This window comes from Pseudonaja textilis, chromosome 18 (genome assembly GCF_049901715.1).
Source record: "Pseudonaja textilis isolate UNSWEBS1 chromosome 18, rPseTex1.2, whole genome shotgun sequence".
Lineage (NCBI taxonomy): Eukaryota > Metazoa > Chordata > Lepidosauria > Squamata > Elapidae > Pseudonaja > Pseudonaja textilis.
The window spans coordinates 7,926,666-7,941,443 of NC_142007.1; the positions used below are offsets into that span (position 1 = coordinate 7,926,666).

Below are 14,778 nucleotides of genomic sequence, written 5' to 3' on the forward strand. Positions count from 1 at the left end.
TTTTCCTGAGCTGGGATTAGCGACCAAGCAAACTAGGGTAATCTGCAATTGCTTCACCTGTGCGCCGTTTAATCCCAGTCTCCGTTTTTTAAAAATACAGCTGAAATCCCAACGATGTGCAATATTTCCCCTCGCCAGTCTTGAGTGACGATTTTATTGCAGCCCTTTTTGGCTAGGGGAAACCTGCTGTGTCTAACATGAAAGGACCCAGCTGTCTGCATCTTTCACAAGCCTATTATCCCCAGCCTACCTGAGCTACATCTGACTGCAGGGTGGAAGGAATTGGGGTCCAATTGCTTGGTCACGCTGTTGTGGTCCTTGTTGTTACAGGGCAGTTAAGGACTTGCTAAGCCTGGTGGGTGGAAATTTAACACCTGCCCACTACTGAACCCCAAATAAGGTGGAGTCCAGCTTGTGACCTTAATGTGCCCCACACAACTTAAATCAGAGGTGGTCTTCAGCTGGTTCTGACCGGTTCTGGAGAACCGGTTAGCGGAAATTTTGAGTTGTTCGGAGAACCGGCCAATCCCATCTCTGACTGGCCCCACCAACCCCATCTCTTCTCTGCCTCCCATCGAGTCCCAGCTGATCGGCTGGGTCTCCTTGGGTTGCCCTGCCCAGGAGAAGGGAGCTGGAAAGCAGGTTAGTGGGGTGGGGAGGGAATGAGGATTTTGCAGTATATACTTCCCCTGCCACGCCCACCAAGCCACGTCCACCAGAACCGCTAGTAAAAAAATGTTTGAATCCCACCACTGACTTACCTGGAAGACGATCGGGGTTTTAAACAGGGCAAAGCGGGGTCTCCCCTTTTACCTGGCTGCCTTTCGACAAGTCTTCCGTACTAATTGAACATGTCAAAGAGATTTGTCCCTCGCGATGCCCACCTGTTGTCCTCTCTCCTGCTCCCTCGGCTGCGGAAAATAAGTCAGTTCCACCGAATGGCAAGAAAAACGTCCACTTTGTCTTGTGATTGTTACTCCTGCTACCGCCAGCGGGGCCCTCTCTACTCTGAGCAGCCCCCAAGGGACCTAATAAAATGTTTAAAAAAAAGAAAAAAGGGAAAAAAAGGGAAGAGGATATGGAAAGTCCAAATTAAACTTAAACCTGACAGCAAAGGCCAGCTGAGCCGGCCCTCCTGTGGACATATTTTAGCTATGGGATGCTTGGCAAAGGGACAGAGGGTGGCTCAGGGGCTAAGACGCTGAGCTCGTCGATCAGAAAGGTCGGCAGTTCGGCGGTTCGAATCCCTAGCGCCACGTCACGGAGTGAGCTCCCGTTACTGGTCTCAGCTTCTGCCAACTGAGTTCGAAAGCACGTAAAAAAAAAAAAAGCAAGTAGAAAAATGGGGTCCCCTTTGGTGGGAAGGGACCAGCGATGCTCCGTGCACCTTCAAAGGCGTTTAGTCCTGCCAGCCATGACCGCGGAGACGTCTTCGGACAGCGCTGGCTCTTCGGCTTTGTGACGGAGATGAGCAGCGCCCCGGCTAGAGCCGGAAACAACCAGCACGCAAAGGCAGCCTTTCCTGGGTCGCTTATTCTTAATTTTACCTCTCTGCTTGGATGAAGACTTAGAACATCCAGGGACTTAGAAATGCAATAATACGAGAGATAAAAATTACAAATTAATATCTCCAAAAGGGCAGGGTGGCTGGGGAAGGCCAGGGAGTCTAGTCTGCCCTCTTGTGGTCGCTAACAGCCATAGCAACTGGCAAAGAGATCTAAGGTGACTCAGTACAGATAATCAGAGTTGGAAGGGACCTTGTAGGCCATCTAGACCAACCCCCCTGCCTAAGCAGAAGACCCTACACCATTCCTGACAAATGGCAGTCCAGTCTCTTCTTGAAAGTCTCAGTATTGTTATTACTCTCGCATGTAGTCGTCTTACAATAGCTTGTTTAGTGACCAAAGTTAACAGCAAGGAAAACAGTGAGTTGTGACCATTTTTTTCCACACTTACACCGTTGCGGTATCCATCCATGGCCACATGATCAAAATTCACACCCTTTGGCAACTGATTCACATTTATGACTGTCGCATTGTCCCTGAGGTCAGTGTTGTGTCCCTTTTTGCGGCCTCCTGACAAGGTCCACGGAGAAGCCCGATTCACTTAACAACCATGTGACCAACTTAAGAACTGCGGTGAGTCGCTTTAGTGGCCGTGGCAAGGAAGGTTCAAGGGAGGAAGGCAAGGAAGTGGCATGTAAGACTTTTCCGCTGGCACGTAAGACGCAGGCAAACTTACTTCACTGTGCATGCGTGCCGACCCTCACAGCTGATGTTTTTTGCTTGGTGGAGGCCTTTTCCGGCCTCCCAGAGGCTTGGAAAAAAACCTCTTCAAGGCTTCTCAGGCCGAATTACAGGTCCATTTTGTCACTTCCGGTATTACAGGAAGTGACAAAACGGGCCTATAATTCATCCTGAAAAGCCTTGCAGAGGCTTTTTCCAGGCCTCTGGGAAGCCAAAAAAAGGCCTCAAACCACCCCAAAAATCAGCTGTGAGGCGCAGTGCAGGTAAGGTGACGGCGGGGGGGGGAATTGCACGTGCATGCGCTGGGGGCGTGGAGAGGGGGGCATGCATTGCATTCTGAGTGCTGGTGCATGCACAATTTTTGGCACAGGAGCCCAAAAACATTAGCCGCCCCTGGGCTAACACAATTCAAACCCTAAAAAAAGACAGAAATGAAAATTAACAGCTGGGGAACCGCTGGATTAGGACACCCCAGCAGCAGCAAAAAGGCCAGCCGGACATTCCTTCCGGGGGCCAATTTTTTTTTTGAGTTATTGTGCCCGAGCGTCTTTCCTTCCCAGGGACAGCCGAAGACCCCTTTTCCCAGGGGGACTATTGGTGTATGGAGATTGGGGTGCCTCCTTTCAGTCAAGGGCTAGAAGACACAAGGGAAGCAATTGAATTGCTCAATTAAAACGGCCCCCATGTTTAACAGCGGACGAGCGAAGGGCTCTGGCCTTCTGATTTCCAAACTGGGGGAGGGCATCTAAATTCTTCAGGGGTGCCCTCAAAAAGAGACCCTTCCCTGCCTTGTGTGTGTTTGTGTGCATGCAATAGAGCAAGGGACTCCCCAAACGTGGCCACTTTTAAGACTGGCGGACTTCCAACTCCCAGAATTCTCCAGCCAGCTATAGCAGCACGATAGATAGCTATTTGGAAACTTCCGCAATAGAGCCTCCCTCTTCAGAAGCAGGCTACCTTTCCTTGGCTCGGCTCTGCTCCCCAGGCCTTGGGAAGGGGGCTGGTCCAGGGATCCAAGGGCTCCTAAATCCAGAGATGCTCCTTCCTCGCCGTCTGGCTCGGCTCTCCTTAACCTGATCTTGCTAATCTTGCTAAACAGCACCATGCTCTGTGTGTGTGTGTGTGTGTGTGTGTGTGTGTGTGTGTGTGTGTGTAGGGGAGCAGTAACGGTGGTATTCTACCGGTTTGCCCCGGTTCAGCAGAACCAGTAGTAAAAAAAAACCCAAAACAATGCTACCGGTTCCGCCCAGCCAGTTTTTCCGACGATCAGCTGCGCTCCTGCGATTTAGATCGGCTAGAAAGCAGGAGAGCATCGCGGGTCTTGCTTTCTAGCTGATCTAAATCGTGCAGCCCAGCGGATTCCCCCTCCCCCCGCTTGCTCCTGTACTGACCTCGCCAGGAGGCACCTCTGGGGTGCAGTGGGCAAAACAACAGGGCACGGGGTGTTGGTGTGTGTGTGTGTGTGCTGTGCAGCCGCCCCGCACCCCGTTTTTGCTCCATGAAACCCAGTAGGGGGGGCACCGGGGGGGAGGGTGGGGGGCGCTGCAAAAGAAAAAAACCACCACAGACACGCCCACCCAGTCACATGACCCCTTGGCCACACCCACGAAACTAGCGGTTAAAAAAAGAAGAAAAAAACCACCACAGACACGCCCACCCAGTCACATGACCCCTTGGCCACGCCCACGAACTAGTAGTTTAAAAGGGGGGACCACCACAGCCACGCCCACCCAGACACATGACCCTTGGCCACGCCCTGGAACTAGTAGTTTAAAAGGGGGAACCACCACAGCCACGCCCACCCAGTCACATGACCCCTTGGCCATGCCCACAGAACTAGTAGTTTAAAAGGGGGGACCACCACAGCCACGCCCACCCAGTCACATGACCCTTGGCCACACCCACCAAACTAGCGGTTAAAAAAAGAGAAAAAAACCACCACAGACACGCCCACCCAGTCACATGACCCTTGGCCACGCCCACGGAACTAGTAGTTTAAAAGGGGGGACCACCACAGCCACGCCCACCCAGTCACATGACCCCTTGGCCACGCCCCTGAACTAGTAGTTTAAAAGGGGGAACCACCACAGCCACGCCCACCCAGTCACATGACCCCTTGGCCACGCCCACAGAACTAGTAGTTTAAAAGGGGGGACCACCACAGCCACGCCCACCCAGTCACATGACCCCTTGGCCACGCCACGGAACTAGTAGTTTAAACTACCACAGCGGTCACATGACCCCTTGGCCACGCCCACAGAACTAGAAGTTTAAAAACCACCACAGCCACGCCCACCCAGTCACATGACCCCTTGGCCACGCCCACAGAACTAGTAGTTTAAAGGGGGACCACCACAGCCACGCCCACCCAGTCACATGACCCCTTGGCCACGCCCACAGAACTAGTAGTTTAAAAGGGGGACCACCACAGCCACGCCCACCCAGTCACATGACCCCTTGGCCACGCCCACAGAACTAGTAGTTTAAAAGGGGGACCACCACAGCCACGCCCACCCAGTCACATGACCCCTTGGCCCACAGAACTAGTAGTTTAAAAGGGGGACCACCACAGCCACGCCCACCCAGTCACATGACCCCTTGGCCACGCCCACAGAACTAGTAGTTTAAAAGGGGGGACCACCACAGCCACGCCCACCCAGTCACATGACCCCTTGGCCACGCCCTGGAACTAGTAGTTTAAAGGGGAACCACTACAGCCACGCCCACCCAGTCACATGACCCCTTGGCCATGCCCTGGAACTAGTAGTTTAAGGGGAACCACCACGCCCCCCAGTCACATGACCACCTGGCCACTCCCACAGAACTAGTAGTTAAAGGGGGGCCACAGCCACGCCCACCCAGTCACATGACCCCTTGGCCACGCCCACGGAACTAGTAGTTTAAAAGGGGGACCACCACAGCCACGCCCACCCAGTCACATGACCCCTTGGCCACGCCCACAGAACTAGTAGTTTAAAAGGGGGGGACCACCACAGCCACGCCCACCCAGTCACATGACCCCTTGGCCACGCCCACGGAACTAGTAGTTTAAAAAAGTTGGAATCCTACCCCTGGGGAGGAGGGCATTCCTCCTGAGATTCACTTCCCCTCCCCCCTGCCGGGACACCATTGGACTACAAAGCCACCACTGCCAGTGGAGAATGGGCGCTGTAGTCGGGGACCCGCAGAGCAGAGGTTTCCGCAGCGCCTGCTTTTGGCGCAGCCAGAGGCGGGGTGGCCATCAACAGAGCCTCCATGTTCAGGGGCATGATGCCAGGCGCCGGAAGAAAAAAAAGGGTGCCGACGGGGCCCCTCCACCTGCCTTGAGACCAAGGGCAAAATGGCACCGTTTTTCCTGAGCACCCCTGGGCAAAACAGGTCTGCCCCCCCATGCCTGGGCACCCCGAGGTCTGCAAGGAAGACTTGGGGGATATCAAGAGGGAGAGGAAGAGGAGGAAGAGGAGTGAATTTCAGGAGGATCTTCCTTTTGGGAGGCCCTTGCTGGAGAAACTTCGCATTCCTGTCCGGGAGTGGAGACCGGCGCCCAGCACCAAGAGTCTTCATTGCCGTTGAGGCCTTCCCCCTCCTTGGGTCCACCCGTTCCAGGCCTGCCGAGTCCACTGGGCCCCTCAGAGGCTGCGCCGTCTGGAGCCACCCCCTGCTTCTCCTCCTCGCTGGGGGGAGGAGGCCCGGCCAGGAGGCCCCCTTGTTCTTGCAGGCCTGGCCTCGTTTTGAGCCCCACGGCCTTCAGGATGGCGTCCATCTGCTTCATGTAGTCCAGGTGGCCGTTCACCTGCGGGGGAAACCAAAGCCGAGGGTCAGACCCTCCTCAGGGCAGAAGCAGACGGTCCTGAGCCGGCTCCCCAAACCCTCGGAAATTAACTCAGATTCTTTTATTAGGAAGGCTAAAAGCTAGGGTGGGGCTTCACTAGCAGCGGCGGCTCTTCCATCCCAAGGACCGGCCCATAGATTTCCAGTGCCCTCCTCTCCTCTGCCTTCTGAGCATCCCTGTGTCAGGCACCGGACTCAGCTGTTCCTCCTCTTCCTCATCAGCCACCTCCAGACCTGGGGGTTGTTGGTCCTCCATCTGAGGGCTGACGGATGGCCCAGGCTCCACCCCTCCTTCCCTCTCTCTCTCTTTCTCTCCATTCTCTCTTCCCCCTTGGGGCTTCCAGGTTGCCCTGATGGACTCCCGTGCCTCCTCCTCCTCCTCTGATTTGGCTGCTGGAGGGGCCAACACAGGCCACAACACAGACACTCCTCCCCCTTCAAAGGGACCCCTGGGCCCAGCCACACATCCGGTGACCTCTTACTTGAGGGGGAGCACTGGTTCCCCAAAAGCTCAACTTGCAAAGTGAATGATCTCTGCCGCCAGACTTGACGGAAAAGATCAGGTAGGGCAACCTAAATCTGTTCTGTTTGATCAACCCTTCGGTACCGATGGATCAAATCAGGTTAAACTTCATCCACAACATTTCGGGCTACGTTGGATCCAAATGGGTTGATTCATTCCTGTTTTTTTTTTTCCACAACTGTAATTAAAATTAACTGAGCCCCTCACCCACAACGCTGCCGAAAGACATTTTGTCACGCATCCTGGTGGGACGGTTCCGAATGTGGACGATGGGCAGTTTCTCTCTCTCTCTCTCTCTCTCTCTCCCCAGAATACAGGGATATGCTACCCCTATTCATGGAGGCTCCACTTAAGTCCCGTATTTAACACGCCTCGGTTGAACCCCCTCGGCCATGTGCAAAAAGGAGGGGCTGGAAGCTCCCTGGCACCTGGAGATGCCCATATTTGTCCCGAAATGTCAAAAAGGGTTTGGGCTCCCCTGATCCTCGGCTTTAGCGGCCAATCTGCCGCGACAGACAATTCTCTTGCCTTCCACTGTTTTCTTTTCATTTTTAGCAAGGCTGGAGCGTTAATTAAAAAACCTGTCGAAGCCCCACCACCTAATGCTGCTCCGATCTCCTGATGCCAGCCGGGAGCTCAAAGGGTGGCGAAGAAAGCAGATGGCCCTGAAATCAATCGTGGCTTAGCCCCACAATCCTTCAGAAATAACGCGGGAGGGGAGAGAGGATAAAGGCACCGTTTGGCCCAGAGGAACCCGAGGCATCCCTAGAGGCCAACAACTCACCAAATGTGCAGTGCAAGACACACACACACACCCGTCGTTTCTGCTGCCAAACCCCCCTTTCTGTTTTTTTTTCTCGGAAGTCGTTTCGCTTCTCCTCCCGGAAGCTTCTTCAGCTCTGACTGGATGGTGGCGGGGAAGGGAAGGGTTTATATTCCTTGAAGACAGCTGGTCGTTTGCATCCTTTTTAGAGAGCCGTTGAGGCCTCTGTGAGTCCTCAGAATCACCCGAGTGGTGCAAATGGATGGGGAGCCTTCTACAACGCAGCTTCTTTCAACGGTTCCAAGGCGGCTCCACATCCATTTGCACCACTTGGGTGACCCTGAAGACACAGATAAACCTCCAAGTGGCCTCAAGGACCCTTTAAAAGGAGGCAAATGACCAGCTGCCTGCAAGGAGTATCAATCCTTCTATTCCCCACCATCCAGTCAGAGCTGAAGAAGCTTCTGGGATGAGAAGCGAAACGTCTTTAAGGAAAAACCAGAAAGCCCAGTTGCCTCTTGGGGGGAAAAAATCTCCGTCGGGACAACCATGACCCGATTGAGACTCTCCATAGACATTTAGCTTCTGGGAATCACATTCTGGGTGAACTGACACAGGGGAAAATAAATGTTTTCTCACTGCCATAAGATGTGCGGACTTCAACTCCCAGAATTCTGGAATTCTGGGAGTTGAAGTCCACACATCTCAAAAGCCGCTAAGGCTGAGAAACACGGTTTCATGGCTGTATTCAGACCACCTAAAAAAAAAAAAAAAAAAAATCCTTGCATCTCTTCAAAACCACGGATCGCCCCTTTGCCGACCTCTGAACCTTGCCAGATCTCCACAGTTTGCTTCCCCATGACTTACAATGGAAGACAGATCCACATTCACCATCCGGCGGTCATCCAGGCAGACGGGCTGAAGCCCTGCGACGTTCAGCTGAATGGACGCGGTGCGGTAGACGAACCTCAACAGCCAGTCTCCCCTGGTGGAGGAAGAACGAGACAGGGGGGACCTTGTGCTTCTCTGGCAGCCTGTGCAGACGGCAGCGGAATCGGACAGGGGGGACGAGGGTCCTGCATCCGATGGAGAGATGGGGCCAGGACCGTCTGGGAGTGGGGCGCTGCCTCCGAGCCTTCAGAGTCTGGCAGCGGTGAGGGAGATTAGCAAGGGGAGCCTGTTCCCAGCGCGTGTGTGCACAGAGCTGCTAGAAGGTGAGAGCAGCTGAGACAAAAGGGACGACTCGGGAGTAAGGCTAGGAGATGATTGCCCCTGCCATAAGGTATAAAGGACAGGCAAAGGGAGAGAAACCTTTGCAGGAAGCAAAGTCATTCGCTCTGTTCGGATTAAACCTTGAAGCTCTGTGTGGACTTTATACTTCAGTTGTTTTTTTTATAATTCATTTGACACTCTAGTTGTTGGCAGCCATTCAAAGAAGAGAAAGGTGGGTGCTTATCTCAGGGGACTGTTTGGGACTCATTACAGGCTGGGAAGGCACATAATTCCCAGCGTTGAAATAAAACAAGAGTTGTTTGGACTAAGCATGTGGACTAAGCCTTGGTCAGAACAGTGGAATGAGGCTGGATTCACGTGTTAGCTAGAGTCTGGAGAACACGTGTGGGACATGGGACTGACATCTTTAACAATGGAGAGGCTACCAGCCAGAGCCCAGGATGGGCCGAAGATGCAATCTGCTGAAATGGCAGTAGGCCACAGTTCTCTCTCCATTCACCCAAGACTGGCCACAAAGGAGATTTTAAATCCCAGAGCCTTCCTGATTCTATCTCGCCAGTCATCTGCAAACAGGTTAACTGTCATTGTGCAAGCAGTTCCTATATTTCGGGACAGAGGTCCCCCAATCTGTGGGCTGCGGTCCATGACCGGGATGTGGCCCGTTCAGAACTGGGTCACGCAAGCGGCTGGCCGGTGGACACGCGCATACAGCCCGACTTGTGCGAGGAGTGGGCAGACTTCCATGTATGCACACACAGCTCAACAGGCGCGGGCAGCATGGGCCAGTTCCCCTCCCCAGGCCGCCAAGCTGATTAACAGAGTTGGAAGAGGCCTTGTAGGTCATTTAGTCCAACCCCCTCACCCAAGCAGGAGACCCTACACCATTTCTGACAGAGGGCAGTCCAGTCTCTTCTTGAAAGGTTCCAGGGATGAACCTCCCACAACTTCCGAAGGAAACTTCTGTTCCATGGGTTGGTTATTCTCTCAGAAAATTCCTCCTTATTTCCAGGTTGAATCTCTCCTCGGTCAGTTTCCATCCATTGTTATTCCTTGTCTGGCCTTCAGGTGCCTTGGAGAATAGCTTGACCCCTTCCTCCTCCTCTCTGGGGCAGCCCCTCAAATATTGGAAGGCTGCTTTCCTGTCGCCCCTGGTTCTTCTCTTCACTAGACTAGCCAGGCCCAGCTGTAAAGGTTATGGACCACTGCTTTGGGATATAGATTAACTGGGGGAGGGGGGAAGGGGGGGGGGACATGAGGACACCTAAATTTAATCTTCCCAATATTAAATCCAACCAAAGAGATCTCCTTTCAGGACATGGGTGGAAACTAATCAAGGAAAGAAGCAGCCTAGAACTAAGGAGAAATGTCCCGAGAGTAAGAACAATTAATCAGTGGAACAACTTTCCATCAGAAGTTGCAAATGCTCCAACACTGCAAGGTTTTTAAAAGATGTTGGATAACCGTTTGAACTGTCTGAAATGGTATATAGGGTTTCCTGCCTGAGCAGGGGTTGGACTGGAAGGCCTCTAAGGTCCCTTCCAACTATCCTATTCTATTCTGTTCTGTTCTGTTCTATTCTATTCCTTCCTTCTCCCCTCCTTCTATTCTATTCCATTCTATATTGTATTCTATTCTATTTTCTATTTGTTATTCCATTCCATTCCCTATTTCTATACCATTCCATTCCTATTCTATTCCTACTTTCTATTCTATTCTATTGTTTATACCTATTCTATTCTATTCTACTTTCTTCTATTCTACTTTTTTCCTATTCTTTTTTCTTATTCTATTATTATTCTATAATTATTTTGTTCTGTTCTGTTCTATTCTATATTCTATTCTATTCCTATTCTTTCATTACTCTATTCCATTCTATACTGTATTCTATTCTATTTTCTATTTGTTATTCCATTCCATTCCCTATTTCTATACCATTCCATTCCTATTCTATTCCTACTCTCTATTCTATTCTATTGTTTATACCTATTCTATTCTATTCTTTTTTCCTATTCTATTCTACTTTCTTCTATTCTATTTTTTTCCTATTCTTTTTTCTTATTCTATTCTTATTCTATAATTATTTTGTTCTGTTGTTCTATATTCTATTCTATTCCTATTCTTTCATTACTCTATTCCATTCTATACTGTATTCTATTCTATTTTCTATTTGTTATTCCATTCCATTCCCTATTTCTATTCCATTCCATTCCTATTCTATTCCTACTCTCTATTCTATTCTATTGTTTATACCTATTCTATTCTACTATCTTTCTCCTATTCTATTTTTTCCTATTCTTTTTTTCTGTTCTGTTCTGTTCTGTTCTGTTCTGTTCTGTTCTGTTCTGTTCTGTTCTGTTCTGTTCTATTCTATTCTATTCTATTCCTTCATTCCAATATCTATTCTGTTCTGTTCTTATTCTAATTTCTATTCCTATTCCTATTCTATCATCAGCCTAAAGCCCGCGGCTATCTCCTGGGTGAGAGGTAAAGTCACAGTGGAGGATCAACATTTGAAAAGCCAATTTTCATGGAAATTAGGAAACTTCCTGTGAGAGGAAAACAGAAAAAAAGAAAAGAAAACGTGCTTGTGTGTCTGCTCCACTGTTGGGATCAACAATACCTGCAGAAGCCATTGATGATCCTGCCTGAAATGACTTTGGTGATCTGTTTCCAGGATTTGGGATCGCCGTCTACCGGGGCCCCCAGCAGCACCACGTCTTCAACGATCCCTTCGCAATCTGAAAGAGACCCACACCAAGGTCAGCCCCGTGCAGGGGTGGGATTCAGCCGGTTCAGACTGGTTCCGGATGAACCGGATGTTAAGTTTGCATCTGGTTTGCCGAACCAGTAGTTGAACCGACCGGCCCACCGTTTTGGGATGCAGGTGACTGCAGGGTCTGCGCAGAGGCTCTGGGAAGGGCGGAAAATAGGCCTTCTGGAAGTATTCCATCAGTCTTTTTTGTTGCCAGCAGAAAGGGAGTGGGGGAAAGCAGTGCATTCCTTAAATGCCTCAGATAAATGCTAGGCAGCCGAAGCTGTTGGTGCGCAAGATTATTACTGGAGATGGCTATGGATGTGTCTCATTGGAGAATATACATCCACGGGGTGGCGGGAAGACCAGGGTCAAGGGTAAGATGAATGTATCTTAGTGTCGGCTGCAACCAGGAAACGCCGACATGTCAACTCCTAATAAATCAATTTTTTTTTTTACTCTGAAAGATGCGGCTAGAGACTAGTGATTTGAATGGGAGTGATTGGAGCCCTGACACGGGCCTGTTTCCGGCTTCTGGAAGGCCTCTAGAACCTGGGGGAGGCCGTTTTTTCCCTCCCAGAGGCCCGAGGGAAGCCTCCGGACTCTGGAGAAGGCAAAAAATGGCCTTCCCGGAAGTTCTGTTAGGCCACGCCCACCCAGGAACCAGGTAGCGAACCGGTTGCTGGGATTTTTGAATCCCGAAGGAACCCGTTGAGCTTCTGATCCTCCTGCAGGGATCCAGGCCCGCCCCTTCGGAGGAAAGCCTGAGGTCTAAAAACCACTAGAAAGGCAGGATCCCTTCCTCTTCTCCCTATTGTCCTTCCTTGGGAAGACAATCCAGATTGATCCACTGAAGCTGAGTTGGGATCGGGGATCGACCGTCTTAAAATAGAATCGGTTGCTTTCTTTTCACGTCATCGCAGGCCGTCCTCAGTTTCCGGCCACAGTTGATCCCAAGATTTCTGTTCTTAAGTAAGACGCTGGTTGGGGGGTGACTTTCTCCCCATTTTACGATCTTTCCTGCCACAGTTGCTAAGTAAATTGCTGCAGTGGTCTAAAATTAGTGCCCGTGTCGTTAAATGAATCTGGCTTCCCCGCCAACTTTGCTCATCAGAAAGTCGCAGACTCTGGGACACAGCGACCGTCATAAATAGGAACAAGTGTCAGATGTTGCGACGGTTGTAAGCAAGGTGTCAGGATTCCAGCAGTCACTCTAATTAAATCATGATTCTCGAGCCAAACTTCAAAAAACTTTCAAAGGATTCATTAGAGACGACATAGTGGCACTGCCCTGTATGAAGCCAACTCTGGCATAGGTAATTTACAATCCTCTGTGACTCTGTTTCCGCCCCCAGGTGTCTCATAAACCAGATTCTCCAATTGAGCACCTTCACGGGCTGGGTGTTATCAATCACCTTCTCCAATTAAACATATTTGCTGGCAAAAGCTCTGGTAGTTTAGTTACTACCTTTAAAGAGAAGAGTTGCAATGTACTTTCGCTTTCCCCCCCTTTTTATGGCAACTACTAAAACAGGCATAGGAATGTTTTAGAAGTCGACACATGGAAAAATGATCCTAAGCACTTTCTTCAATGCTGTCGTAACTTTGAACAGTCACTGGAAAAACTGTTGTAAGTTGAGGACTACCTATACCACAGCTACCCAGCCAAACAAAAATAAAAAGACGAAACTAAAAAGAAAGTCCCAAATAACCAAATAAAATAATTTATTGCCAGGTGCCATAAGACAGAACACTAATCCTGGCTGTGTGGAAACTTATAAGCAACTAATTTCTGCTGTTTTCCGTATTTCTTTTGGTTGGCTTTTTGGTTTGGGTTTTCTGTTTTGTGATTATTTTTCATTTGCCGTTGTGCTCAGCTTCCTTCCCACTGGAGGAAGCGTCTGCCTTTAAGAATGACGGAAACAGAACTCAAAGAGATTCAACTCAGAATTTGTAGGCCACACACGTTGCAACGATCCTGGAATCTCAAAAAGCTGCAATGAATTGTCCTGGAACCATGACGGTAACTGTTGGGATGGGAAAGATAATTCTCTGGCAGAGAGAGAGGAGAACTGGCTACCAAGGCAACAATCCAGGGTTAGAAACCTCGAGCAATGCAGAGCCAAATTCTCTCTCTCTCTCTCTCTGAAATCTTCTGGAGGAAAACTGCCTCCTGCAGACCTGATCCATAAATCTCCCTTCCTCGGCAGGAGAAAAATGAAGTCAGACATTGCAATGGCGATATATTTTAGTTAGGCAAGATGGAGAATTATTGAGTCTGTCATCTGCACCTCTATAACTGTCTGGTTTGGCTCTGCATCCCAACAGGACAGACACAGACTTCAGAAGTTAGTTAGGACTGCAGAAAAAACAACTGCTACCAACCTGCCTTCCATCGAGGACCTGTATACCGCACAAGTCAAAAAGAGGGCTGTGAAAATATCTAGAGACCCCTCAAATCCTGGACATAAACTGTTTCAACTCCTACCCTCAAAAGGACGCTATAGAGCCCTGCACACCAGAACAACTAGACACAAGGACAGTTTTTTCCCGAATGCCATCACTCTGCTAAACAAACAATTCCTTCAACATTGTCCAACTATTTACAAAGGCTGCACTACTATGACTATTAACCTTCTCACCACTCCTTATCCCATCCCCTCCCACTCGTAACTGCATGACGGTAACTTTGTCGCTTGTATCCTTACAATTTATATTGACTGTTTCCTGGTATAATTTGATTGCTTATTTTTACTCTATGACTATATTCTATTTACTATGGCTATATAACCCTGTGACTATCGTTAAGTGTTGAACCTTATGATTCTTGATAAATGTATCTTTTACTTTATGTACACTGAGAACGTATGCACCAAAGACAAATTGCTTGTGTATCTCTCTTGGCCAATAAAGAATTCAATTCAAAACTCTATTCTATTCTTCTTCATTCCATTTCATATTTTCTATTCTATTCTATATTCTATTCTACATTCTACGTTCTATTCTACATTCTATTCTATATTCTGTTCTGTTCTGTTCTTGGTTCTATATTCTATTCTCTATTCTCTATTTTATATTTTCTATTCCATTCCATTCCGTTTTATTATTTGCAAGAAGCCCGAAGGCTGGACCACCTCTGACTTTTCCACAGCACCCGCTGCATCTCTCAAGCAACTGTCAGGATTTAATTCCTTCCCTTTTTTTGCCAGCCACGGGGAAGAGCGGGGTGTCGTGGGAGCGGGAGGCATCGTTAATACCTGGATCTCCGTCTGTAAGGATGACAGATGGTGGGTCAAGACTGAGGATATTTTAAGGGAAAGAGAACAGGCTGGAGAGGAAGTTCGTGGGATGAACGAAAACTGTTGCTGGGGAGATTGGAGCTCAGCAAGCTCACATCGGTTTGGTCGTCCGCATCGAGAAGTTGCCGGGG

General features: G+C 49.7%; 2 protein-coding genes and 1 long non-coding RNA gene across 6 annotated transcripts in view; 1 reads left to right on the top strand and 2 right to left on the bottom strand.

Moving 5' to 3' along the window:
• LOC148124491 (uncharacterized) overlaps positions 1 to 3,956 on the bottom strand; it is a 45,234-nt gene extending 41,278 nt beyond the window's left edge. For 2 of the 4 annotated variants that reach the window (XR_015739815.1, XR_015739814.1), the window contains exon 1: positions 885 to 3,955. This is a non-coding gene — a long non-coding RNA (uncharacterized LOC148124491). Of the gene's footprint in view, positions 1 to 884 lie in introns of all 4 variants that reach the window. The other 2 variants (XR_015739813.1, XR_015739816.1) reach the window with 2 other exon arrangements.
• The window catches only part of LOC148124493 (G protein-coupled receptor family C group 6 member A-like), a 393,462-nt gene that overhangs the window by 2,202 nt on the left and 376,482 nt on the right, over positions 1 to 14,778 (top strand). The gene's annotated exons all lie outside the window — the stretch shown is intronic.
• Positions 5,401 to 14,778, bottom strand: part of TMCO4 (transmembrane and coiled-coil domains 4) — a 31,154-nt gene continuing 21,776 nt past the window's right edge. Inside the window, exons 12-14 of the mRNA XM_026721206.2 lie at positions 11,217 to 11,334; positions 8,231 to 8,348; positions 5,401 to 6,039 (exon numbers count right to left, since the gene is read on the bottom strand). Of these exons, the coding sequence (XP_026576991.2) occupies positions 5,680 to 6,039; positions 8,231 to 8,348; positions 11,217 to 11,334 (596 nt within the window). The 3' untranslated portion in view covers positions 5,401 to 5,679. The remainder of the gene's footprint in view (positions 6,040 to 8,230; positions 8,349 to 11,216; positions 11,335 to 14,778) is intronic.